The sequence below is a fragment of the Varanus komodoensis genome, unplaced genomic scaffold (genome assembly GCF_004798865.1).
Source record: "Varanus komodoensis strain SLA01 unplaced genomic scaffold, ASM479886v1 scaffold28, whole genome shotgun sequence".
NCBI classification, from domain to species: domain Eukaryota; kingdom Metazoa; phylum Chordata; class Lepidosauria; order Squamata; family Varanidae; genus Varanus; species Varanus komodoensis.
The window spans coordinates 7,257,221-7,283,520 of NW_025335727.1; the positions used below are offsets into that span (position 1 = coordinate 7,257,221).

A 26,300-nucleotide genomic window follows, 5' to 3' on the forward strand; every position below is an offset into this window, starting at 1 on the left:
CCTTTGCCCTCTTTTTCAATCCAAGATAGCTTTTCTAAGTGAGATAATAGAGTTCTAAAGCAGAATTTCATATTAGCTGCCCAAAAGTCTACAGACAGTTCACTTTGTACAGTGATAAAAACATTAGCTTTGCTGTAATCAAAGAGAGGGGACAACTTTTTGCTACTTATGAAGATACCAAGTATAACATTTGGAAGAAAACGGAGGAGAAACAGGCCAGGTGAAGATGTGCCATCAGCTCCTGAAGCAATCAAATGTGAAGGTCTGCTTACTGCTTCCATATTTCCCCTTCTGTAGCTTTTTCAAAAAACAGAAGTACTTCAAATGGTAACCCACCTCAAATGCCTTAATATAGCGACGGGAAACCCACAAACCAAGGGCAAAATCCATCTTTTCTTGTAATTTGCTCTATACTTTCAAAGGCTTCCTTCCTCGGTTGGAAGGCTGCCCAATACTCCTTTTAAAGGCAAGCATGAGACACATTCCTTCATTCATTTAATCATCCATTATTACATTGATATCTCACCTTCCTTCCTTCAAAGGACCCAAGGTGAACATCCTTGACTTTTATCTTGACTGGGTTCACACAGCACAATAACCCATATTTAAACAGCAGGCCATGGTTCACTCACAACCCGCACTCAGACCTTGCCTGAATCCAGTGAGCAGCCGCCTGTGAAGTTCACAGATGTAAAAATGCAAAATGAGGAGACTGTGATCAACAGAACTTTGCTAGCACCATTTACTCATCTAAAAGAAACTTCCGATCCAGGAATCTGCTCATTCAGCAGACGTGAAGGTGTGAACACCCTTTCTTAGGATCCTGATGTTTTAGCCATTCTACCTTCTGCACCAAGTTCTCCAGCAGAGAAAAGATAAAAAGAAGGGCAGAAGAAGGAAGCAGCACACTTTTAGAAATCAATTGTGCTTATAGTTACATTCACTCCAGGCTGTGACACTGCAGAAGTAACTGAAATATTATCTTTAACATCATGAGTAGCAGAAAGCATGTAGGCTCTTGCAATACCACATGCCAATAAATCACTCCTCCTCAGGCTACGAGTAGGGGAGTTTGAATATTTATAAGTACACCAATGCTGAGAGGTAGTTAGTATCTCCCCACTCCACTTCTACCTCCACCCCACCACCACTCCCCACTCCAAACACGAGCAAGTGGCAAACAGCCACCATCATTTTGAAAAGGTGCATGAAACAGAAAATGCCAAGACAGGCGATTTATATTCCATTCCACTCCACTCTAGGAGACTCTATAACTAGGTTAATGCTGAGCATGCTATGGTTTCCGGATGAGGAAAAAGGACAAGACAAGTACACAGCTGCTTGCCATGAGTTAGAGTACACCAGAAAAAATTGAAAATTAAGATTTCTCTCCTGCAGCTCTGACTTGGCTCTGTGCTGAACAGGAGCAGTGATGGAGGCTAAGCACAAATCAGAGGGGGAGTTATCCTTCTCAAGTCCACCCAGGTTGGGGCAAAGATGGCTGAGGATGACTAGATTATTTTTGTAAGGTGCAGGGTCAGACTGAAAAAAGTCCTACAATTCTAAACATTCCCCAGCCATGCTGGGGAAATTAGAGGTATTATCTACATGCTAAATCTAAAATTCAGAGCAGGAGGAAAGTTTACTGCTACAGTCCACCTATTGATATAAAGTTTAATGCTTATGACACTAATATGCTCCTGCAATGTAGTTATGCTCTATTTCAAGTAAGAGCTGGTGATTACAGGGCTTGATTTTTCGCGGGTGGACATGATGCCATCACCCCTACCTGTGTTTCCATTTTCCTCCTGGTTGGTTGGCCCATTGTCTAGGACAATTTTTATCTTGTTTTAATCTGACTGAGAGCTGAGGAACAGCAAGGGATGCTGTGTCACCTTTCCATGCTTGCAAATGAGTTTTGAGAAAAATACATGCACCTTTGGGGGTTTGCATATGGCAAACCCCATAAGTCCGCTGCAAGATCTCTTGCATTCTCCCACACAGACATGGGAGTCAGAGCCCCTGATTTGGTTTTCATGACAATCGCATTGCATAACCATGGAGAGCTGGCATGTTGTCTAAACTCAGACAGTTCCCCCCTAAGGTGGCTGGTTTTCGGTTTGTGACAACAATGTTATCGGTAAGGACAGTCCATGGCTTTTTCCAGTGGTTGTTCCACCCACAATGGGCTGTCTTGTCATCTGAGTCCAGGAGAAATTTCCTTGTGGGTTGTAAAGGTAAAGGTTTCCCCTTGACCTTACGTCCAGTCATGCCTGACTCTAGGGGCGGTGCTCATCCCCGTTTCCTAGCCGAGGGAGCCAGTGTTTGTCCACAGACAGTCTCCGTGGTCATGTGGCAGGCATGACTAAACACCGAAGTGCACGGAATGCTGTTACCTGCCCACCAAAGTGGTACCGTTTTATCTACTTGCATTTGCATGCTTTTGAACTGCAAGGTTGGCAGGAGCTGGGACGGAGCAACAGGAACTCACCCCGTTGTGCAGATTCGAACCGGCAACCTTTCGATCTACCAGCCCAGCAGCACAGCAGTTTAAACCACTGAGCCACCTGCAGTCGTAGGAAGCATCTAATGTGTGGGTTAACAGCAGTAAAAAATCCTGCTGCTCTTTGTGATCATACCCATGCTGCCCCCAGTGACAAGCTCCTCTGCTGTTACCCAAACAGAAATTTGGAGCAGCTCTCACCCACTTTTTCCACCCCAGAAAATTGGCAGCTGTGCTCATTTGGGGGATCAGGTGGGAGGTCTCTCACAGGTATCTTCTCACTGCTGTTATGCAGAGCCTTGCCTAGTCAATTTCCTCGTCTGTTTCAGCAGCTGAGTAGGAACCAGTCTGACATGGTGAAACTGCACATAGGTTAATTCATGCACAATTGTCTTAGCTGTCAACTGAAAAGCATCGGTAAAGGTGGAGGAAGCAGCAAAGGAAGGTGATCTAAAAATGGGGGCAATATCGCCCTGACCCTTGGCAATATGAGCCACTGGGTTTGAGCAGTTCCAATTCTTCAACTATTTCAGTTAGGGAAGATATTAACTCTCTGCCACCCAGTTTTTGCAATGCCTTTTTGGAGTACTTAATGTAGGGATTACTACAGTTTGCTGGCAGGGTACTTAAATTACCTCCCCATTCACTTCCCAGCCATTATATTTGCATATATTTTGGGAGGGTGAATTGGAAGGTGTAGCACTGTTAAGGAGCCATAGTGACTGCAGCAGGAAGCACAAACGGAACTGCAAAAGGTGAAGCCTGCCCTTTGTGGAGTAGCTGGAGTAATGAAGTGTTGAAAAGCTGTGTAATACTGAGAAGTGTCACTTCTGCACTTAGAAGCCAGCAGATCACATTCTCAAGGCTGAGATATGCTCCCCCCGCCCACACACACACTTTTGGGTACACCTTCTTTGCTGCTCCCCGCCCCCTTTACAACTCTTCGACTGACAGATATGCAACTGTGTGCAAGTCAGTCTCCTCCTGCTACATACTCCACCTTGCTTCTGCTTTTGGTAGTTGAAACAGTTAAGGGTTAAGACAATTGACCAAACAAGACCGAACAAAAAGGAACAGCGACTGCAGCAGCGGTGGTGGGCATAAGGAAAGGTACTGCAGCAAAAGACACTAGCATCTGGAGGACAGAGGGGGAAGATGTCAAGGTGAACCCAGTGATCTGTTTGATGCACTGTGGGCTGTTGCACAAAGAACCCACACTGCAGAGCTTATTCACAGGGTGACTCAACATGACATGCAAACACAACCTCTGCCAGCTCAAGCAGCATAAACAGAAGGAAATTTAAAGCCTGTGTGGTTGGAAACCCAACAGACTTGGCCTTTTCCCATTTCCACTAGGACAGAGCATCTGCTCATAAGCACTCCCCCACCAAACAGCCATCAAGAGAAGCTTCTTAAGCATCAGTGTATAAGGAGGTGACACCATTCAGTGTGTCCTATCACTTGCAAAGGGTTCACAAGTGCTTTGTACTTGCTGCTTTCAAAAGAGATGGGAGCAGCAACCAGAAGAGGCGGTTTCAATTTCCATAGATTTGCTCTGAACGTTCTTACTGTAGTAGACAAAATAAAATATAGGGAAGCTGCTTCTTAATATAATTTGATGTTTGCAAACTCAAGCACAAAGAGATGCACCCTGGAGCCAGCCCAAACACAACCAGGGCATGGTGGAGGCAGGAGGGCTTTTGAAGCCAAAAGGTATATGCCAAGGTAGGGCGAAGCTCTAGCACTTTCCTTTTCACACAGTAACCTCTGCCCACGAGAAAAGTCTGCCTAAGCGTTCGAGATCTGGCCAATGGTTGCTGGTTGTTTTCCGCCAACAGTAGCATGCATTTGGAACCCTCCCTGGGAAAAAGAACATTTTGAAGCCCAGTGCAAGTTTCCACCTGAAAAACAGGTAGTGCTAAAGCAGGGACAGGCATTCCAGCTGCCATAGAACAGGCATTTCCAACCTGGTGAACTCCAGATGTTTTAGACTACAATTCCCATCATAATTCCTGATCATCCTGTATGCTGATGGAGTCAAAGTCCAACAAAATCCAGAAAGCTGTAGACTGGGGGAAGCTATGATAGATCTTGGTGCCAAACAGAAAGCTCTATGGTCAGGAAGCTTGGGGAGGGGGCATCTGCCCCCCTTTAGCACTATGTTGCAGGCAAATGCCTACCTAGGACATGGGGATTGTGAACATTTTATTTTATTATGTTGTGAGCCGCCCCGAGGATACGGCAAGGGGCGGCATAGAAATGTTTTAATAAATAAATAAAATGTTTTGCTCCAGCCCCATTGCAGGCCATTGCTGCCAGAGGGGTGGGGGGGAGTGCTTTTTTGGTAAGAAAAATGGTGCTGGAACTCATGAAAGTATTTACCTTTTGCATGTAGTCAATCACTGTACACACAGCCACACACGTCAGTTGTGTAACAAAACTTAACGGTCACCATCCGTAGTAAGCACTCAGCACGCAACCACACGGCCAGCGCAAGCCGAGCAGCGCCATCACAACCAGCGCGGACAAAGTGCGCATGCATCAGATTCGACACACAAGTAGCTCGCATGCACCATTTTAATGATTTTGCCGCCAACCTGCTATGCTCAACAAAGCGATTCAAATCCATGCAGACAAAAGTTACTTTTAAAACTTAGAAAATCTGTCGAAAAAGTTCCGGCACAGAGTTCCAGACGGAGTTCCAGCACATTCTATGACAAAAAAAGCACTGGGTGGGGGTGTACCACACTGACACCCATGGACCAGAAGAGGCAGGCCTTCCACCTCACACAGCCTACTCAAGGGCTTTTGGGGTCCCATGGTTTTTTTTCTTTTTTCTTTTGGCGGGGGCAGGAGAGAGAAGGATATCAGAGTTCTGTTGTGTTGTATTAGGTTTTATTGTTCTGTGATCATCTATTTAACTGCTATGTTTTAAACTTGCTCTCTACTTGTTCACTGCCCAGGGAACCCTATGCGTTATGGGGTGGTTTACAAATTTAATAAACAAACAATAACCAGAAATTGGATCTGCGTAGATCCTTGTCATATCCGTGTGTATGGAACAGACCATACCTAAGGCCAATCCAAACAATTGCATGAGATAGTTCAAAGTTAATTTTGAGATAGCATAAATCCTCTTTGACATGCCACTAATCCTTTTCACATAGGGATAACATCTTGCAAAAAAATTACATTGTGTATCAGAACGTGCTTTCAAAAACCAGATAAAACAGGGACCACCTCAAAAGTAAAGGCCAGCAGTCCTTCTTGACTTGGGAGGGTGAGGGAAGATGAGACACCTTCCACCTGGAAATATGGGTAACTTTATATGGGACATTTGATACAATCAAATGTCCCAAATAAATACAATCCCATGCAATTATGGACGGAAAGAAAATCCACAGTCCCCAGCATGTGCCAGCCATCATGACTAACCTGGCCATGGTGGGAGAGCTAAGCCTTTTCTTCAACAGGATTGCTCCCTTAATGAGTTATACAGATTTTGAACTTAAGACTCTGAACCCAAGAGATAGCCAGTAGGTTAATTTAGGACTGAGAGAATGTAGTGGTTAGAATGCTGGACCAGAATTTGAAAAGTTCTAGTCCTCACTCAACCAAGCAACTCACTGGGTGACCTTGGGCCAGTCACTGACTCTCGGCCTAACCTACTTAGCAGGGTTGGTGAGGATAAAATGGAAAGCCTTTGTGAGCAAAGGGTTAGGGATACAAATGCAGTAAGAGAGAGATTCTTCCAATCTTGTTTTACTAATATACAGTTTGGAGAGTCATGGCTTCAGATGAACATTTATGTCACTTTTCCATTCAATTTCTGCCTCTGCCAGGAGGAAAAATAGAAACCAGATGGATGAAACTGGGTGATCTTTGGATGGGTTGATAGTCATAAATTGTTTTTAGAAGAATGCAAGCAGCATCCAGCCAATTTGGTTGTATGTTTCTACTTTTACATGCTGAATGGAAATGGTGGTGGTGGTGGAAATAGTTCTTTTAGCACAACCACTTTAACAACCCACAGATAACACTGAGAAACGAATGGTCTCACCTGTGCTCTGGGTTCTCTACCATTTCCCTTCTCTCAAGAACACAGATGCCTCACCATAGTCCATAAATGCCTTAATAACTTGCAGTGAGAATATGTCTCTTAAAACAGCACTAGCAACCTTAAATAGCACTGAATGGAACAGAACAGAACATTTGAGCACAATGCTGACACAGGGGAAAGTTATTTGTCTTTCAGGCCATATTAATTCCATCCTTATTTCTCACTCACCTTTTCAGAAAGACTCCTAAAGAGGTGACAATTTTGATACTAGAATTTGTTAGACCGCTAGACTGGGGGGTGGGCAAAGCACTGCAGCCTTCAAAAAAAAGGCGGGTGGGGGGGATCAGGTTGCCATTCATCTATCAACAGGGCTTTACTTTCTACCCACGTGTGGTTTCTTATCTTGCTTTGACTACCATCCAATCACAGAAGCCTTATTAATTGCAATAGGCTGTCTTCAAATTCTTGCTCGTACACAGAACTGTCACACTGCACTTCGGAACCAGTGCGATCATAATGGCACGAAGGAACTGCACTGGACACAGGATGGCACACATTTCCTCCGCAGCCCCCAGGATCCGTGTACTGTCATTCCTGCCCCCATCTTCTCACCTGCCTTGGGTACAATTGGAATGGAAGAGAGCTGATGTAATGCATTACTCAAGTCAAACACAAACGGCAATCTGGAGAAGTAACTATCAAAAGCAGATGTCTTTGCTTTTGAGATTCAGGAGAGATTTCACCATACATAAGACGAGATGGAAAGATGTCCATCTTGGCATTATTCTCTAATATAAGAAAATTTCCAGAGCAACTGACCAGACTATGCATCATTTGTTAGGATACGATACAATTATGATATGAGCTCGAGGGGAAGTAGAATCAGTGGTATTAAACATCAAACATTAAGTTAACAGTTTTGTTTTATTTACAAAAGCTTTACCAGGATAGAACTTTAAAAAGATATAAAAGTACTAAAGTAGAACAAGTTATGCTTAAGAGAATAGGGAATCAGAAGTCCCACCCATCACCATGCCCAAATACAGGTGGCAAGAAACATTTTATTGTGCACAAAAACTTAATTTCAGGAGCAACTGTAGGATTATATTGTTAAAAACTCAATTATTCTAAATGTTTCAAATGAAAATAACAGTATGCAAAAGACATTGAGTGAATGTTTCAGAGTAATTTATATGAAAGTCCATGAACAAAAGAAAACAAACAGCTGCAGATATTGAAGTCAGATCTACATTTTCATTTCCATACTGAAACCTGTGCATGAATAGTCTGTATGAAAAAATATTCTTTCAGTTTTAGAAATAGTGTCTTTTTTAAAAAGGTTCCCATCAGAGATTATAAATACAATTAACTACAGTGATTTTTAAGGGTCTTCCACTTCAGTCTTTTTTATTTTCTTGGATAAAAGTTACACCTAGCAGCTAAATAATGTTAGAGCAATCAAGATATTTACTGGTGAAAACTGCATGTTTCCACCAAAGCACAGTCCTACCTAGAATATATTCAGGATTCTATAGGTAACCCATAAAAGCAGGTGTATTGTCTTCACTTTCAATATGAAGCAAGTATTTCATTTTAGATATTGGTCCACACAACAGTTATGTTGGATACAGTCAATAAACACTCAAAGACAATTTTAAAAACAAAATTCAGCATCCTCAGCCAGTGGGAGAAACACTGAGCTTCCAGAAATCAATTCCAATACCATTTACTAATGAAGTCTTTACATTGGGAAATTATTTCCATTATGGCGGCAGAGTAATTTGTGCAAATGAATATATTACATCCAAACCAAGATCCATTCCTTCACTCATATTTTAGAAAAACCAAACAGCTCTTGGTGATCAACTTAGTGTTATCCAGACTTTTACTAACTGCCAGTAAGTGCTCAGTAAGTGTCACCATTCATGTCAGTAACTGGTCATCTGAAAAGCTGAACCACCTTTTTGGTCAGTCACAATGTTTAAGTTGCAGCTCCATTTTTTGCCCACTTCATATCAAGTGAGTAGTTGATCGACTTAAGGTATGACTCCTTTTCTCGAACACTGATGGCAGGCTGATCAAGGAAGGAGAGTGGACACCCTGTGAAAAAGAAACCAAGGAATGTTAATGGTATATTTTCTTGTGGAATAAAAACCCCTCCCCGTCTCCAGGGGAAATGCAAGAGTAGGTGGAGGAAAAAATCAAAGGGAGCTCGAGTGGAAAAAGATCTTCCCTGTTTAAGTCAGGTCTGAAAAGTTCTAGCAAATTAGCTGGTCACACATCAGCAACACTGTTGACAGATATGTGTACATTGCATTTACAGTCATGGGAGCTTTCCAAATAAGTAGTTGGACCTGTAAGGTTCAAGTAACATTTCTTTCCAGGTTTTCCAATTTAGCCAAAGCTCAAGAGAAAAGGTTAGATCTTACTGGTTACTTAAAGTAAGCACAGAACTCCCCCACTTGCATTTTCAGACCCACAAACAAAATCAAGTCAGGTACATCTTTAAAAGAGTGCAAAAAATAAAGCCACCAGCTTGGACTACTAAATTAGATATAATCTTTGATTACATCTTATAGCTCAAATCTTCCATTTTGAACAGGGCAACATTCAGGATTGTTTCAAACCCTTGGAAGCTTGGAGCAGATAAACTTAACCTAATCACTGTTCCCCAAATGGCTGAATATCCTGAAGATGGACTCTTGAATACAACAACTACCCTGACTTTTGTTCAAAAAAGGTTCAGGATTAATAAGATCAGAGTTCAAATTAACAACGCTAGATATATAAAAGGTAGCTGGATTTTAAATGTCAGAAAACATGGAAAGAAACCCAGAACCGATCAGTGTCAGCAGTGACAGAGTTTCTTTGGCACAGAGGTAATTCAAGTATCTCACATTAGGAGTAAGACAGTGCAGCCCAAGAGAGACCCAGAACCTAGAAGACATGGGATCAAAGATGTGCCTTATCCAGTGCAAGTCACTGTCTCCAAGAAATGCCCAATAAAGGAAGGGATGGAGCTCACTTCAAGTAGCCCTCTGGTCAGCACCTGCTTCATCACTGGTAGTGAATGGGCAACAACTAGCCAAGGTACGGCCATTTAAGTTTTCACAGCTGGAAGTGGTTTGCCCTTCTGGACCATGGGAAGAACAGATCAGAAGTCGAGGCCTAGCACTTTGGCAGCTTCCATCAACAGAGTTCGAACGCTGCACACTAACAAAGTGTTTAACTGGTCCTTTTAAGCTGTATGTAGAAGAGGAACGAGCCATCTAAAAACATTGGACACATGGACACAGTTAATTTACATGATGCATTCACCCTACATTTAAAGTTCCCTTATCATTTTTCCCAATAATATTCTAGTTGTGACAGTATGTTGCTACTGACATGTGAGCTAACCATTTCCAGTAAATTCCTCAGCCCACCTTTTTCAAAATCAACCTGAACTAGATTTACCTTTTGTAGATTGTGAAACTCTAACCAGTATGAATAGTCCTATCAATACTGCATTTCAGTAACTTCGAAGAACCAGCTTTGCTCTCAGGCGGTTTCACTCTACCACTGTCTTCCCTAACTTGGAACAGCAAAGGAGGAACAAAGCCAAGTGAATCACGGCCTGAAGGAGTGCTTCTTCAGCCACTTCCTATTCTTTTCTCCATTTTTAGAGGAAGCTATGGTTTGGGGAGGGACCTCGCTCAAGGCCTCCAAGAGCTACCATGGATGGTTGGCAAGCTGCATTCAGCTGGTAGGCCAAATGTTCCCATCCCTGATCTACATGAAAGAGCGGGGGAAGTTATGTATGGCAGCAGGCCAAAGTGTCATCAATATGCAAATGACTCATAGCTCAACTTCTTCTCGTTGCATTCAAAGACTCTAAAGGAACAACTTTTTACTTATGTGTCACCTTGAAGGTGCAGAGGCTGAACAGCTTTACCTTCTTGCTAGCCAATGCACATCCATACACCTGTACTCCTCAAACTGAATGGTTCAAAGTGCCCGGGCCCCTAGAATTTACAATCATTAGAAAGGTAGATTCAGCCACTGAATGATTCTCTGATTTTCTGACTAGTCCAATCATGTCAGAAATAGAGGCTATTGCACAATTAGACTAAATAAGAACCAGTGTATTTAGGGGTGAATTTGTCCTGAGCTCAGCAATAAACATTCATCTACTCATTCCTTGTTAGCCTTCCTTTACCATCTAAATATTGCCCAAGGTGCAGTCTCAAAACCATCCTGCGTGCTATTAATTCTGAATAGTCTAGTACACTGGTGCTGAAGCTATGGCACACGTGCCAGAGCAGGCATGTAGAGCACTCTCTCTCGACATGCGAGCCAAGTCTCCCCAGCAGATGAGCAATGGGTAAAAGTGCACATAGGGGCCATGCACATGCTCGGGAAGGAGCAGTGGTGCCAGGCGATGGAGCCATGAGCCGCGACTCATTAGCCATGAGGCGTCCAAGTTTTCACATGGCCGGACAATGCACTATCCATGAGACATGCATGGACTGGCTGAGAGATGTTATTTCTGAACTAAAACCTGTTTTCAGGTATTTTACTAGCACTGGCACTTTACGATAAATAAATGCTTTTGGGTTGCAGTTTCGGAACTCGGTTTCTAAAAAGTTCACCATCAATCGGTTAGAGTAAGAAAAATGAGGTGTCCTGACATGATTCTGATGGCAATGTGTTTAGGATGGGCAGAAATGATGAGCTGTGCAGAAAAAGCTACTCAAGGAAGACTTTTTCAAAATCGCTCTCCTTTCCATGAAATTTTACTCCTGCATTACGATTAGGGGATTGCACAAGGGTACGGTTAGGGTTAGAAAAATGAAGTGTCCAGGCATAATTTTGATGGCTGCATTGTGTTTAGGGTGGGAAGATATGATGAGCTGTGCAGAAAAAGCCACTCATGGAAGGCTTTTTCAAAATCGCTCTACTTTCCTTGGAAATTAAGCCCTACATTTGGGCTAGGGGTGTGCACCAGGGTAGGATTAGGGTTAGAAAAATGAGGTGTCCTGGCATGATTCTGAAGGTTGGAATGCATTTAGAATATGCAGAAATGATGAGCTCAGCAGAAAAAGCCACTCAAGGAAGGCTTTTTCAAAATCGCCCTCCTTTTCCTGGATGTCTAGCCCTGTATTAGGGCTACCGGTTTGCACCAGGCTAGGGTTAGGGTTAGAAAAAGGAATGGTCCTGGCATGATTCTGATGGTTGGAATGTGTTTAGGATGTGCAGGTATGATGAGCTGTGCATTAAAGCCACTCAAGGAAGGCTTTTTCAGAATCACACTACATTCCTTGGAAATGAAGGCCTACGTTTGGGCTAGGGGTTTGCACCAGGGTAGGGTTAGGTTTAGAAAAACTAGGTGTCCTGGCATGATTCTGAATGTTGGAATGTGTTTAGAATAGACAGAAATGAGGAGCTCTGCAGAAAAAGCCAATAAAGGAAGGCTTTTTCAAAATCGCCCTACTTTTCCTGGTTGTGAAGCCCTATATTAGGGCTAGGGGTTTGCATCAGGCTAGGGTTAAGGTTGGAAAAACGAGTGGTCCTGGCATGATTCTGATAGTTGGAATGTGTTTAGGATGTCCAGATATGATGAGCTGTGCATTAAAGCTACTCAAGGAAGGCTTTTTCAAAATTGCACTCCATTCCCTGGATGAGAAGCCCTGTATTAGCGTTAGGGGTGTGCACCAGAGTAGGGTTAGGGTTAGAAAAACGAGGTGTCCTGGCATTATTCTGAAGGTTGGAATGTATTTAGAATACGCAGAAATGATGAGCTCAGCAGAAAAAGCCACTCAGGGAAGGCGTTTTCAAAATCGCCCTCATTTACCTGGATGTCTAGCCCTATATTAGGGTTAATGGTTGGACCAGGCTAGTGTTAGGGTTAGAAAAACAGGGTGTCCTGGTATGATTCTGATGGCTGGAATGTGTTTAGGACTGGCAGATATGATGAGCTCAGCAGAAAAAGCCACTCAAGGAAGGCGTTTTCAAAATCGCCCTCATTTACCTGGACGTCTAGCCCTGTATTAGGGTTAGGGGTTTGCACCAGGGTAGGGTTAGGGTTAGAAAAATGAGGTGTCCTGGCATGATTCTGATGGTTGGAATGTGTTTAGGATTGGCAGATATGATGAGCTGTGGAGAAAAAGCCACTCATGGAAGGTTTTTCAAAATTCCCCTACTTTCCTTGGAAATTAAGCCCTACATTAGGGGTTAGGGGTGTGCACCAGGGTAGGGTTAGGGTTAGGGAAATGAGGTGTCCAGCTATGATTTAGATGGTTGGAATATGTTTAAGATAGGCAGAAATGATGAGCTGTGTAGAAAAAGCTACTCAAGGAAGGCTTTTTCAAAATCGCCCTCCTTTCCCTGGTTGTGTAGCCCTGTATTAGGTTTAGGTGTGTGCACCAGGGTAGCTTTAAGCCAATGGTGGGGACCCCGTGGCACGGGTGCCACAGTGGGCATGCAGAGCCCTCTCTGTTGGCATGTGAGCCAAGTCTCTCTTGCATCCCCCCCAGCAGCCAAACATCGGATAACAGCACACAAGGGACTATGCACACGTTCGGAAATGTGTAGCGGTACCAGGCGATGATGTCACAAGCTGCGATTCATTAGGTGCCACTCATCCAAGCTTCTGCACGGCCAGTTAGAGCTCTCCCAAGGATATATATGTATATTTTCTTGGACCGGCTGTGACGTGTTTTTTCTAAACTAATACCTCTGTTTTCAGGTTTTATTGTAGTGTTGGCACTTTGGAATAAATAACTGGGTTTTGGGTTGCAGTTTGGGCACCCGTTATCTAAAGTTCCCCATCACTGCTCTAGTAGAATGCAAGACTAAGACACTAGCCGTGTAGCACTGTAGCATGCTAAGTTAGTTTTACTTTTCAGTTTCATCTAGAATTCTTTCTTGCCTTCATTTTTTCCCCCAGAAATAAACTTTTTTAAATTTTTGGATATTTGGCCACATTTTATGGAGGCAGTTCCCATTAAAAAAAAATTCCCCTTCGAAGGGTCATATAGTTGCAGACTTCCATTTATGTTCTTAGGAGTTTTACAAAAAATCATCATCATAATCATAAGTTCTGGATTTCTGAGTTTTGAACAAGAAAGAAACTTATTTTTTCTTAGGCTTGGGAGGAAGAAAGGGATCCTTAGCAAAAAAGCTCAAAAATTCCCTAAGCAGCTGGAGCTTCACCCTGAATGGCAACAGCCTATCAGTCCTTTTTGTGATAAGGAAACCTTATAAAAGAAATCCCAGGTCAGAAAGTTATTCCCCCTCCTACTATGTAACAGTGGTACACAGGAGAATCCCTAACCTGTCCCAGGATACAAATACTGAACTTTTGCACACAGGTGGGCAGGAAACCTGAAGAGGAAGACCACTGCCACCCCACTCCCCAAATACCAAATTCATGCAATAACAATTATTCGGCTGGGTACATGTGAGCAAAACTACCTCAGTTAAGTTCTTCCACCTAGGTTTCAGTCATACATACCAGGTCAGCCCCCTTAGGCACAGTTAAAACAGAGATAAGCAAGCTGTGGAGCAACCTAGTTCTTAGCAGCAGCACTACTAAACCTGGGATGAAACTGCCAGAGCAGCCAGATAGCATCCAACTAAGGGGAAAGTCAGAAGAGAGAACGGACCTAAAAATCCTGATCTTCCCCCTCCTGAACCAGCATGTTTCCGCTCCCAAAACATTTCCTCCAACCTGTGTCCACACTAATGGGACACCATCCAGCCCGCCAACTTTCACCCCATGGGAGGAATTTATCCTGTTTTCTATTAAACCTTTAACTACAGGATTTTCACCTACTTTCTCCTCACATAATCTGAACAGAATGTATTTTGTCAGCAGCAAGACAAAGTACCACACTCCTAAGTGTACAGTCACAGGACCAAGTGTTAAAATGATGCAAGATCCTCAGTCTTTTCCCATCTCCCTCTCAACCTGGACACACACAAACATTATAATCAGATGGCACTTCCCTGTGCCCAGACTATACTTTATCGGTATGGAACCCCTGAGAACCTTCCAAGCTAAGTTTTTTAAATGGTTTGTTATCTCAAAAGGCTTATCAGCCACCAGAGGACAGAATTCCTTCTATCAAATACATTCCCTGATATCTTCACCATGTATGTTCACTTCTGGTTGATGTTTACAGTGGATTTCTCTACTACAGTTGATATGATCTTTTAATCACATCAAACACATAGGTGTTATGATTTCAAAGAGATTAACAAACAAAGTAAAATAATCTTCATTATTCAAATAAGTACAATGAAGGGGAGAAAATCCTGTTTGGCCTTTTATATTAATTTAGACTTATCCAAACAAGGCACTTACTGCTAGTGATGAAGTACTGGCAAGGCGCCCCCCTAAGAAGCTTTCACTAGTTGGGCAGCCATTCTTTCCTTCTGTCCCACTGTGTGCCATCAAAGCTCTTCGAAGTGCTCTCTTCGGAGTTTTGGAGAAAGAGAACGCTCGAGTGACCTGCGCAAGTTTGACAACATCCATACTAAGTGAACTGAGACAAGATCATGACATCGTGCCACTGTTTAAAGATGAAAATCAATTTCAAACTTTAAGAGTAAAAGGTTTTTTTTCCTGAGCTTTTGTTAAACTAATTGGTTGGCTTTGTTTTACCTCTAGCAAAAATTGCATGGATTAAATGAGGACTCATCCACAAATAAATTGTCAATGGGCATAATCTAACCGCAGATCAACCTAGAATTAAATAGCAGCACCACAAGACAGGAGAGCTCAAGTGAATGAGCGACTAGGTACATAAGAACCAGGGAAAGTGGGTAGACGGGGAACAATGTATAAACATCTATGTACAAACAGTGCATAGCATAGGAAGTCACCATCCTTTTCATTATGAAACCATCAAGATGGGACCTGTACATATTCAAACCCTGTACCAGTAGTAGTAATGCTTAAAACACTGAGGAGACAACACAAACAAGAGCTGAATGCTGCTGACGAAATTGTGCATTATTGCACAATATGCCTGTCCAGACTAGGAGTAACATTTGCCAGTAGAAAGTACACATTTTTCTCTCTGAAAGTGCAAAATGTTTGCTTATGTTTTGCTGCACTGAACTGACAGTGATTTACTAAGACTTTGTATTTTTATGTTTAATTTATTAACACAAGCTAGCTTGGGAAGGGTCTTACCCTAAAATGGTGAATAGAAATGCTAAATGGTTTTATGTTCTCAAATAAACTTTAAGATAAATGTCTCACAGGAAATAAACCACACAGGTTCTGCCCCCAATGTAACCCATTAATGCAAGAAGACAAGTTCAGTACAGCTCTTCTTTATTAGATAAACCTCTTACCTTTTTAGAGGTTTTCTTTATGGCCCGGGATGCCCTACTCAATGTACTGTCGACATCTTTTGTATTTACTTCAATGGAATCAGGATCAGTTGAATAAATAAGATTTTCCTAACGGAAAGAAAATCTAGACATTAACTCCAGGGCAAGGAAGATTCCTTGATTTAAATTCCACATTTCAAAAATAAAGGTATGCCTAAGCCCTCAAGCTTCCTTATACATGTACATTAGATACTGCATACTACACTTTCATTAACACACAGGAGCTACAATACATTGCTTCAGAGCATTTCACCACTCAGTCAATGGGGGGGGGGGGAACCAAGATAAAGCCTTTTCTGCCCCCATGTGGAGTGTCCGTGCCAATGTCTAATCTTTTTCAAAAAGATGTTTCAGCACTATGGCTGAAATACTGGCTCCTTTTTCAACAGGAGCATGTTTTTAGCCAACAATGCACCATTTTACAAGAGCATTTAAAAAGTTAAAAAAATGAAAGACTTTGACCCTAACACCACACCAAAGTCCTCTAATTCCAAAGCTGGCCTGTCTGTACATTTAGAATCAAACTCTAGGCATACTCAAGATGATCCCACATAGTTCAACAGGGCTTTCAGGGGTCTAGCCAAAGGCATTTAGCCAAAGATGGACCACTGAAAAGACAGATACCCGGTTTGCATGAAATGTTCAATACTGGGTTAAACAAACTAGGAACTGGTGTGGCCACACAGGAATGAACATGCTGCCTTCTGACCGTTTCTCACTTCCATTTTCTGAGCTAAAGTGGGTGTGGGAAAGAGTGCGGTTACTGGCCGAGAGGCCAAGCAGAGTAAAGAGAAAGGCCAAGGCTAGCGGATGGTAGCAAAAGAGAAACAGCAAGGCTAGAGGCTGAAAAAGAGGTGAAACAGCAAGGCAAAGGAGCAGAGGAGCAAAGCTGAAGGATGAGGAGAAGCATCACACTAAAGTGTGGGAGAGAAGTAGCTTGATTAGAGACTGGAAGTGTGGGGAGAGGAAAAAGGCCTGCATGGGTGGAAGACTGTCCAGGGCTAGAAAGGAACTCTCGTCTTTTCTGCCTTGCCACAAACAGTTGAACAGTGACAGGATCAGAAAGGAGAACCAGGCACCACAATGTATTTCAAGATTTTTGTTAAGAGATATATAGCTAAAGATATATATTAAGGGGCAAGGGGTAGAGACCTTCATGGGTGCAATATTTTATACTGTATCTTTGTATTTTTAATCTAATGTTTATATTTTTAAATTTAAGATTATAATTATTTTAATTTATTGTTGTAAGCCACCCCGAGGCTTCGGCGAACGGGGCGGCATAAAAATGTTTTAATAAATAAATAAAATAAATGTAGAAATTCAGCAAAGTTCACACAGGCTTTGCTGCAAATAGGATATTTTAACACATCATTGTTGTTGTTATTCGCAAAGTTGTGTCCAACCCATCGCAACCCCATTGACAACATTCCTCCAGGCCTTCCTGTCCTCCATCATTCCCCACAGTCCACCTAAGCTCACACCGACTGCTTCAGTGACTCCATCTAGCCACCTCATCCTCTGCTGCCCCCTTCTTCTTTTGCCATCTATTGTTCCCAGCATTAGGCTCTTCTCCAGAGAGTCCTTCCTTCTAATTAGGTGGCCAAAGTATTTGAGTTTCATCTTCAGTATCTGGCCTTCTAAAGAGCAGTCAGGGTTGATCTCTCTAGGACTGGTTTGATCGCCTTGCGGTCCAGGGAACTCACAGGAGTCTCCTCCAGCATCACAATTCAAAAGCCTCAATCCTTTGCTGCTCAGCCTTCCTTATAGTCCAACTTTCAAAGCCATACATTGCAACTGGGAAAACCATAGCCTTGACTTTACGCACTTCTGTTGGCAGGGTGATGTTTCTGCTTTTTAGTATGCTGTCTAGATTTGTCATAGCTTTCCTGCTCAGGAGCAAGTGTCTTTTAATTTCTTGGCTGCTGTCCCCGTCTGTGGTGATCTTGGAGCCCCAGAAAATAAAATCTGTCACTACCTCCATTTCTTCCCCATCTATTTGCCAGGAAGTGAGAGGACCAGATGCCATCTTAGTTTTCTTCATGCCAAGTTCAAGCCAACGTTTGCGCTCTCCTCTTTCACTCGCATCAAGAGGCTTTTTAGTTCTTCTTCACTTTCTGCCATTAGTGGTATCATCTGCATATCTGAGCTTGTTGATATTTCTCCCAGCAATCTTAATTCCAACTGGTGATTCATCTAGCCCCACCTTTCTCATGATGTGCTCTGCATATAAGTTAAATAGGCAGGGCGACAGTATACAGCCTTGTCGAACTCCTTTCTCAATTTTGAACCAATCAGTGGTTCCGTGTCCAGTTCTCACTGTTGCTTCTTGACCCGCATATAGGTTTCTCAAGAAGATGGTCTGGTACTCCCATCAATTTAAGAACTTGCCACAATTTGTTGTGATCCACACAATCAAAGTCTTTAGCATAGTCAATGAAGCAGAAGTAGATGTTTTTCTGGAACTCCTAGCATTCTCCATGATCCAGCATATGTTGGCAATTTGATCTCTAGTTCCTCTGCCTCTTCGAAATCCTGCCTGTACTTCTGGTAGTTCTCAGTCCACATACTGCTGGAGCCTAGCTTGTAGGATGTTGAGCATCACTTTGCTAGCATGTGAAATGAGTGCAATGGTGCACTAGCTTGAACATTCTTTGGAATTGCCCTTCTTTGGGATCGGAATGTAAACTGACCTTTTCCAATCCTGTGGCCACTGTTGAGTTTTCCAAGTTTTCTGGCATATTGAGCGTAGCACTTTTACTGCATCGTCTTATAAGATTAAACACATTATATCCTACTTTTTCTGTGATCTCAAAGCAGCCAATAAATTAAAGCACCATATGAAACATAATAAAATCGGCAGTTCAAACATTAAAAACATCAAAATAAAAAGAGGCTAAAAAGTATACTTAACCATTAAAAGAGCTCCTACACAGAAATCTCATAAGAGAACAAACATTCATTGCCCAAATGCCCCCTGAACAAAAAATGGCTTCTGTAGTGTTTAGGTTAGGTTACTTCACACTAAACAGGCTGAGAGAGCAGGTCTGCATATACTGATATTTATATTCCACGGGACTTCATGCACAGATGACCTGTACCTGTAACAGAAATACGTCCAGGAAGACCATGCATGAGGTAAACAAAAGTAGTATGTATCTGTACTGCATTTTGGCAGCAATATAGCCATAAACAGGCACATCTTTGATTTACACAGCTTTTTAGGTTCTGCAGAATCTAAGACATGAAAGCCAAGCCATCAAAAAGTGCTTGAAATTTGCTATTCCACTAGAGCATTCCTAAGAGCATTCCACTGCTGTCAACATGGCACCAGGAAGATTAATCATACACACATCTCCTAAATCTCAATCTGCACACAAACACATTAAATGCACGATTCTCTTTCTCACTCATCAACTTTGATATTAAGAACTTACAGCATCTGCTTTACATATTGTGTTGGCCACATGCCGACACAGCATCTTCAACCAGTCCTCCTTTGGAGGTTCCTCAGTTGTTATCTGGAAACTGAACAACAAGTTGGTCTGCTCTGTCGGTGGCCGCACAACCAATGCAAAAGCTTTGTGGCAGTCTGTAAAAAACAACAGTTCTTACATTGCTTAACAGCTTACAGTTAAAAGGAGGAGAGTATGTACTAATGCCTATAGGATCTAGGACTAGGTCAGCACGAGATCCAATATTTGCAAGTCTGATCTATCAACTAATAAGCCCACAGAATTCTCCCTCCTTCCCTCATCAGCTAATATTTATGTAGTCTACAGAAGAAAGTCTAAAAATGCTTCTTGAACACTGTGCTAGGCATAAGAAAGAGAAATTTTACCCATGCAAAATTTAAGCATAGGGCTTTTAAAGACAAAAGCAGTACCACCTCAAGGAATTCACTATTTTGCAGCAGCTTCCATTTTTGTAACCTACGGTATGTGAGTTTTCCCACACACATGTAGCAAAAGGACAAAGTTCAACAAGGCTCTTTAAGCAGTACTGAAGCTGCAGGATGCTTTATTTAACCATTAGAAATCTGCAGTGACCGAGGCAAGGTACAGGATCCCAGGGGACACAGACAGCCATAAAGTCATGTAAGCAACATAAAAATAAAGAAGCTAAGTATTCACATTCAGCCACAACACACAGTCACTGCAGAGAATTCAGAAGCATGAAGTGGACTGCTTGGCATGCCTTCCATAACTGGGGTCAAAACCTTTTGGACTTCCTTCTCCTCTCCACCATATGATTATCGTAGTCTACAATTTTCAGAAAGAGCTTGTGTTTTGCAATCATGCCTTCAATTTGAAGCAGTGTTAGATTTCAGGTATGGTAGAGTACCCTCTAAAATGAACCTGCCTGCCACTCACATAAATTCCATCACGTTCTCTCTAGGAGCTGAAGTAAACATACAATTAATTGGAGTTTAGGTATCAGGAAAGGGCCATGGGTATTGTGCGTTCCTTCCCCTGCCATTGAACTACAGTTCCCTCTCCCTGCCCTCTCACTGTTTCAAGTTATTTGATTACATATTTATCCTGCCCTTCCATCTAAGCAGCTCAAGATGACATACATCGTTTTGCCTCCACTCTCCCAGTTCTTTCCCTGGCCCAGTCATGCAGTGCTCACTATACAAAGAAGCCGTTTTGGTATTTATACTCCCGTAAGCCACACTGAAATCAACCTAGACAAAGTTAAGTGTGCCTGCTGAAGGATTTTAGCACAGAAATGGGGGCTTAACTCCTGCTTAAGATTAAAGTGTCAATCATATAAACCTTTGTTCTTAAAGGTTAACATGCCCTCACAAAATGCTCTATTTTTAGACAAGCATTGTGCCAAAGCACATGGAAACATTCAGTAAAGCATGAGCGGTGCGCTCTAAAAGCTTTGAGTGGTTTTCTCCAACTACACATTCAAAACTGACATTTGACTGTCTTCTCTCATGACTCCTTTTAATGGCTATTTACAGTTCCTTGACCAAGTGAAACCTCTTTGGAAGAGATTTTGTAGTTCTGCTATGCCAAAACATATCAGCATTTGAAGTCATCACTCATGTATCAGTCCTCCAAACCATCCACCCCCATTCCGTTTCCAAATGTTCAAACCTTCTGTCTCCCGGATGTCTAGCACTTTCTTGATCTGAGACAGGGGCATGAGAATGATGTGCTTGAGACAGGCTGGTGGCCTTGTATGGCCGTGTGGACTCTTGAACCCACCAATGACTTTGTGCCGCTTCCGAGCAATCTGTGAAAAAGAAAACAAAAACTTTATGAAAAATTAGCTGGAGTATTCCCAGAAATATTTAAACGGAACGTTCTGTAGCAAAGAACAGCTTCTGAAAACCCTTAGCAGTTCCAACATATGGATGTGTGCTTTTGCTTACAATGAAAGTTTCCTCATCTTCTATGTGAGAGGTTCAGTTAATGTTCCCTTGAACGCCACAGGCTGAATTCTAGTACTTGTCCCTCCTTGACTTGCGCTTACAAAATGTTCCAGAACTGCATGTGGCTATTAGCAGGGCGCTGTATCAGGCACCTCCAATTAAGGATGATCATTACCTCCCACAGGTACATTTGCTTTGAATGAAGTCAGATCCATTTTGATAGAACTTGCAAGCAAGCATTCACATAGCTGTGAATATCCTCAGGATCTCTGCTTTGATGCCAAGGTTATTACAAATACCAACATTTGTGCTTATGCAGAAAACAAAACGACTTGCCTGCAACCTCAGTAGACTGTCACCTTAGTGAAGGAACAGTCTTTCAATCAAGTTGTGAGCCATGTGCAGGCTTCTCCTTACACTGCCAGTCAAAAATCATCAATCCAACTATGTCTACCTGAATAGCCAACTGAAATGGAATATTTTGCTCATATACAGTGTCAGTAAAACAAGAAGAAATGACGGCAGCACTTGAATTGACCTGGTAATAAGGCTAGATTCTCAAATATTTAAGTAACTGAGAGTTCCTTATCTTGAACTAATTATTTTTATACAATATTTATGCTATAATAGCTATATTGTAGGTTGCTTTGGGGAGACTTGTTGCCTTGAAAATGGAATATAAACATGCAGGAATGAAGTAAAAATAACTATAGCTGCATAACTTACTTTGCAGATTTTGCTTCTACTACTTATGGGGAGGAACTAGTTATAGGAGTTATGGGGAGAGCCACTGACTTCTAGTCTCACCACACATTGCCTACACATTTTCAAACATACCTTCTCTACCAAATCTTGCCATAATGCATACACTGGCAAGACCTATATCACATCACTTCACTTTCAGTCTATGTGGAGCTAACTTTCAAAAGATACACAATACTTCTCACTCCTGTTTGCATAATACCAATAATGTAGCAACTTCACTGGTTCTCCCTTTGTTTACCAAGCACAGTTCCAAGTGCCTTAATCCTTAAAGCCTGAAGCTGTTTGGAACCTTTGTATCTTAAGGACTGCTCTCCAACCCAGCATGTGAACCTTCCCATATACATGGCTCGTTGGAGCAGAGCATATTCCATGTCCACCACCACACCTCAAATGCTTGGTCTTCCTCATGTTGGCACTTAGGCTGTGTGAATTCCTGTCTCAGAAGGAGACAGTGTGATTTCCTGTCCCACTGATGGAGGCAGATGAAATTCACACCCTTCTACTCCCGCGTTATCTCACAGGGACCACTCTATCAGGCTACATGAGAAGAAAAGATGGGAAAAGGGTCACGCCATCAGCTTTGCTGAGAGACCTGCACTTTTGACTTTTGCTGTCCTCATACCGTTTTCTATCTTAACTGCTTGATATAAGATTTCTGCAATTTAAGAACCGAAACCTGAGTCCACTTTTCCCCCCTTCCCTATTTTTTTTTCCTTCTGTATATAAGATTGCAAGAGGGACATTCTTGTTTGTAAGCCACTCTGGTAGTGTTTTTAGCTGATGAATGTGGCCAAAATGCTTTAAATAAATTTGATTTAGCTACACACTTCAAGTTGGACATTTTGGTAATTCGGTATTTACTTGTTGATTCATTAATGCTGTTGCTCTGCATCTTGGCAGTTTCATCAACAACAAGACAAAGCATGATTATATATATAAGCATTATGTGATTATGATTGTAAGGTTCTTTGAAACTCCTTGCAATAGCATGAAACAAAATATTTCACCCAAACTGAGAATGTGCAGAATGTTTTGCTTTGTTTTTATACAAAGTAAAAACAGAAATTCTTAGGAAGGTGGATTTTGCAACCAACCAGTGCATGATACAGAGAAAATACCAGAGTGCTATAATTCTGCACAATTAAAGCTCGTCAGGCCATCTGTTGAAGTATTTAACATCACTCATCAAGAGCTAAGTTCAAACTCACTCATGGCCATTTAGGACAGATTTGCATCAAAAGTTCTGCACCCCTAATGCTACAGCTAGTATGGCCTACAATGAACATGTGCTTTATGGCCTCTCCCCATGCCAGACTCAGGCCTCTGAACCTTGATTCTTTTTCCCCTAGCTCAGTATTTTCCCAACAGCAATTACTGGCTATACTGCTTGTGTGGACACTTTATGTGCACATTTTGTACCGCCTAAGCAGAAGCAAAACAGACATACCTGACACAGACCCGCTATTTATTCACATTAAATACAAATAAGCCCCATGAGAATTTCTGGGCTGCTCAGCCACTGTCTTGAGAACTTGAAACAGTGCCAGGGCTGTAAGCAGCACTGAGACTAACTGATTTTGATGAGTTACACTAGCATAACCAAGATGCATCAATCCCCAGGTTGCAAAAACCAATCTTGTACCTTCCCTTGCTTGCTCTATGTCAAGTGGCTATTAGGGACAGAAAAATGGAGGAGAACAGCCAAGAAAGCAATTGAAGAGATTCAAGTGGTTCTCACCTGCAGGCTCATACCTATATGAGATCCTCAATTATAGCATCTAACCTAAGTTCTGAGGGGCTGGAAGCCATGTTCAAAATGGCTTGCTTCCTCCAATTCACAGAGGTTGCATATTTACTTGAAAGTAAAGCCCCATATAAAAAGTACTTTTTGTAAATCAAATGCAACTTCAAATAGAACAGCTAACTGCAACCCTCTTGATTAAAACACAGCTATTTTAGACTTCTGTGGACTAATTAAGATGGTAGGTTCACACAGTCAGATGGGGGAATATATATCAAGAGATCCAAGTGATTATCTCTACAACAGGTACATTTTGCACATGGCCACAAAGCATCCTCTGAAATAGCTGGTTTACAGATACCAATTTACACAACTATCTCATACAGCCATTATTAACAGAGCAATGACAAGTTAAGCAAATTGGTTTTTGGTCACAGACAGGGCTGTGTGTCTACTGCAATCCCTAGGAGTCATATGGTGCACAGCATAGCAACAATTCTAGAACTCAGCTTCCAATGAGACCCTGCTTTCATTTAAAAATGGGGAACAGGGTCCTAGTCCTTATGGTTACAATGGAGAATGAACAGTGTCTACCCAAAATCTCAGACACCAAAAAGAAGTGGCTGGATAAAATTTGCTTTACTCAGATCCATGGTGTCAGTGCCACTAAATGGATATACAAATCTGTTCAATTATCTGCATAATGTTATATACACTTTGCAGAATTCAGCCCTAGTCGTAGCATTTAGCATTTTTCCTTTTAAAAAAGCACACCCTTGGCTATAAGTTGATAGTGCTTTTAATTCACAGTTACTTCCAATTCCAAGAATTCATTCAGGAAGAAGGAATATTGAAAGGTTCTCTCCGCAGCAACTCTTTCACTACCAGAAGCACGGCCAAGCAACAGCAAGTTTTCCTGTCTTTCCTTCTAATCCCACAACACCGGGCAACAAAGCACTAACTCTATGGAAATAAAGTGCCCCTTGTAACAATTTGTGTAACAGTCCTTACCAGGTGAGTGCGACATATAATGTAATGCTTTCTGTCAAGGCCAAAAATAGTGTCCAGTTGCCCTTCATAGATTCCATGTATTTGGACTGCCATTTATTTCTCTGGATTGCAAGTCATTCCGGAATGTCACAGCCAAATGAATATCTACAGACTTACCTCCAGGCAGTCGTTAAAAAGAAACAGAGTGACCTGTTCCCCTCTGTCACAGAGGTCATCACCAAGCGCAACTGTTTCCAGGCGCTGAATTAGGCTTCGGTGAGATGACAAGAGATTGGCCTGTGGGGTATAGGAGAAGCTCATTAAAAAATAGTTCAAGAAGCTGCTGCATCAACCAAGAAATAATGATGAACCTGAGTAGACTTTTAACCTGAAAGCTGTTTGACTATAATAAATATATTGTTAACTGCCAGATGGTTAATTTTCTGTCCTAGATAATGATGTTGTTCTGTTTACCAAAACATTTCCTATCCCAAATTCAAGAATTCAAAATACACAGGAGAAAGGAAGCCTGTTGACACAATAGCATCTTCCAAGAGCTTCTGCACCGCACAAGCAAGGGCCCCCCTCACCATCCACTGACATTTACTTTATTCATTCAATCAGCTTTTTCACACACGTGAGATATGCATCAATACTGAAATACACTCAGACTTTAACCAAGAATATTTCCTTGCAGCCCCAGCTATACTTTCACTTACTGGACAACCATCTACTTCATAAACAACATCAAAAATTTGTCTCTGAGCTTCAGTTTTCCTTTTATCTTCATTAATGTGCCTGAAAAGAGACAACAGGCCAATTCAGTTCAATTATTTTATTTCTAAATACAGAACAGAAAAACACATACTTGGTTGACACTGCGAGGGTCAAATCTACCACTGTGTTGTATATTATCTTTTGTTCACTGTAGAGTTCAACTATAAGCATATGCAGCAGACTTGCATATATAATTGTTCATAGTTTGTTGCTGGGTTAACTCTGGGTATATAAATCAAACAACCCAGGAACTGGGTGTTCCTGAGTTGTCAAAGGAAAGCAGAAATCAATGCAAAGTTCATGTGCTCCATTTGTCCATGCAATTCCCGAGTCAAACAACCCAAGAATTGCCTACATGATGTGCAAACCAAGCTAAAGTCATAAAAATGTTCTTATGTCAGCGAAAAAGCACCAAAACACTCCATTATTCCCTTTCCATGTATTTCTCAATTTTTGTAGCTAGCTCTGAAGTAAAGCACTTTTCATTACAAAAGAACTATTGACAGCGAAGAAGTGGCAGAAAGGTTGCAAGTCTCTAGAAAAATCAATTGCTCAGGATCTCATGTAATCAGTCCAATTCTATTTCTACTCTTTTGGATGGAATTGTAGCTCAGCTTCTGCTGATTCATCACAGGAAGAGTTCTGCTACATTGGGGTTTGTCTGTTTTTGCAACCTGGAAATATACCACAGGAC

The 26,300-nt window shown here is 41.9% G+C and overlaps 1 protein-coding gene across 1 annotated transcript in view; it reads right to left on the minus strand.

Moving 5' to 3' along the window:
* Positions 1 to 7,514: 7,514 nt before the first annotated feature.
* Positions 7,515 to 26,300, minus strand: part of ECT2 (epithelial cell transforming 2) — a 41,377-nt gene continuing 22,591 nt past the window's right edge. The window contains exons 19-25 of the mRNA XM_044434639.1: positions 25,549 to 25,627; positions 25,007 to 25,126; positions 21,056 to 21,194; positions 19,385 to 19,539; positions 15,909 to 16,016; positions 14,911 to 15,057; positions 7,515 to 8,663 (exon numbers count right to left, since the gene is read on the minus strand). Coding sequence (XP_044290574.1) covers positions 8,574 to 8,663; positions 14,911 to 15,057; positions 15,909 to 16,016; positions 19,385 to 19,539; positions 21,056 to 21,194; positions 25,007 to 25,126; positions 25,549 to 25,627 — 838 coding nt within the window. The 3' untranslated portion in view covers positions 7,515 to 8,573. The remainder of the gene's footprint in view (positions 8,664 to 14,910; positions 15,058 to 15,908; positions 16,017 to 19,384; positions 19,540 to 21,055; positions 21,195 to 25,006; positions 25,127 to 25,548; positions 25,628 to 26,300) is intronic.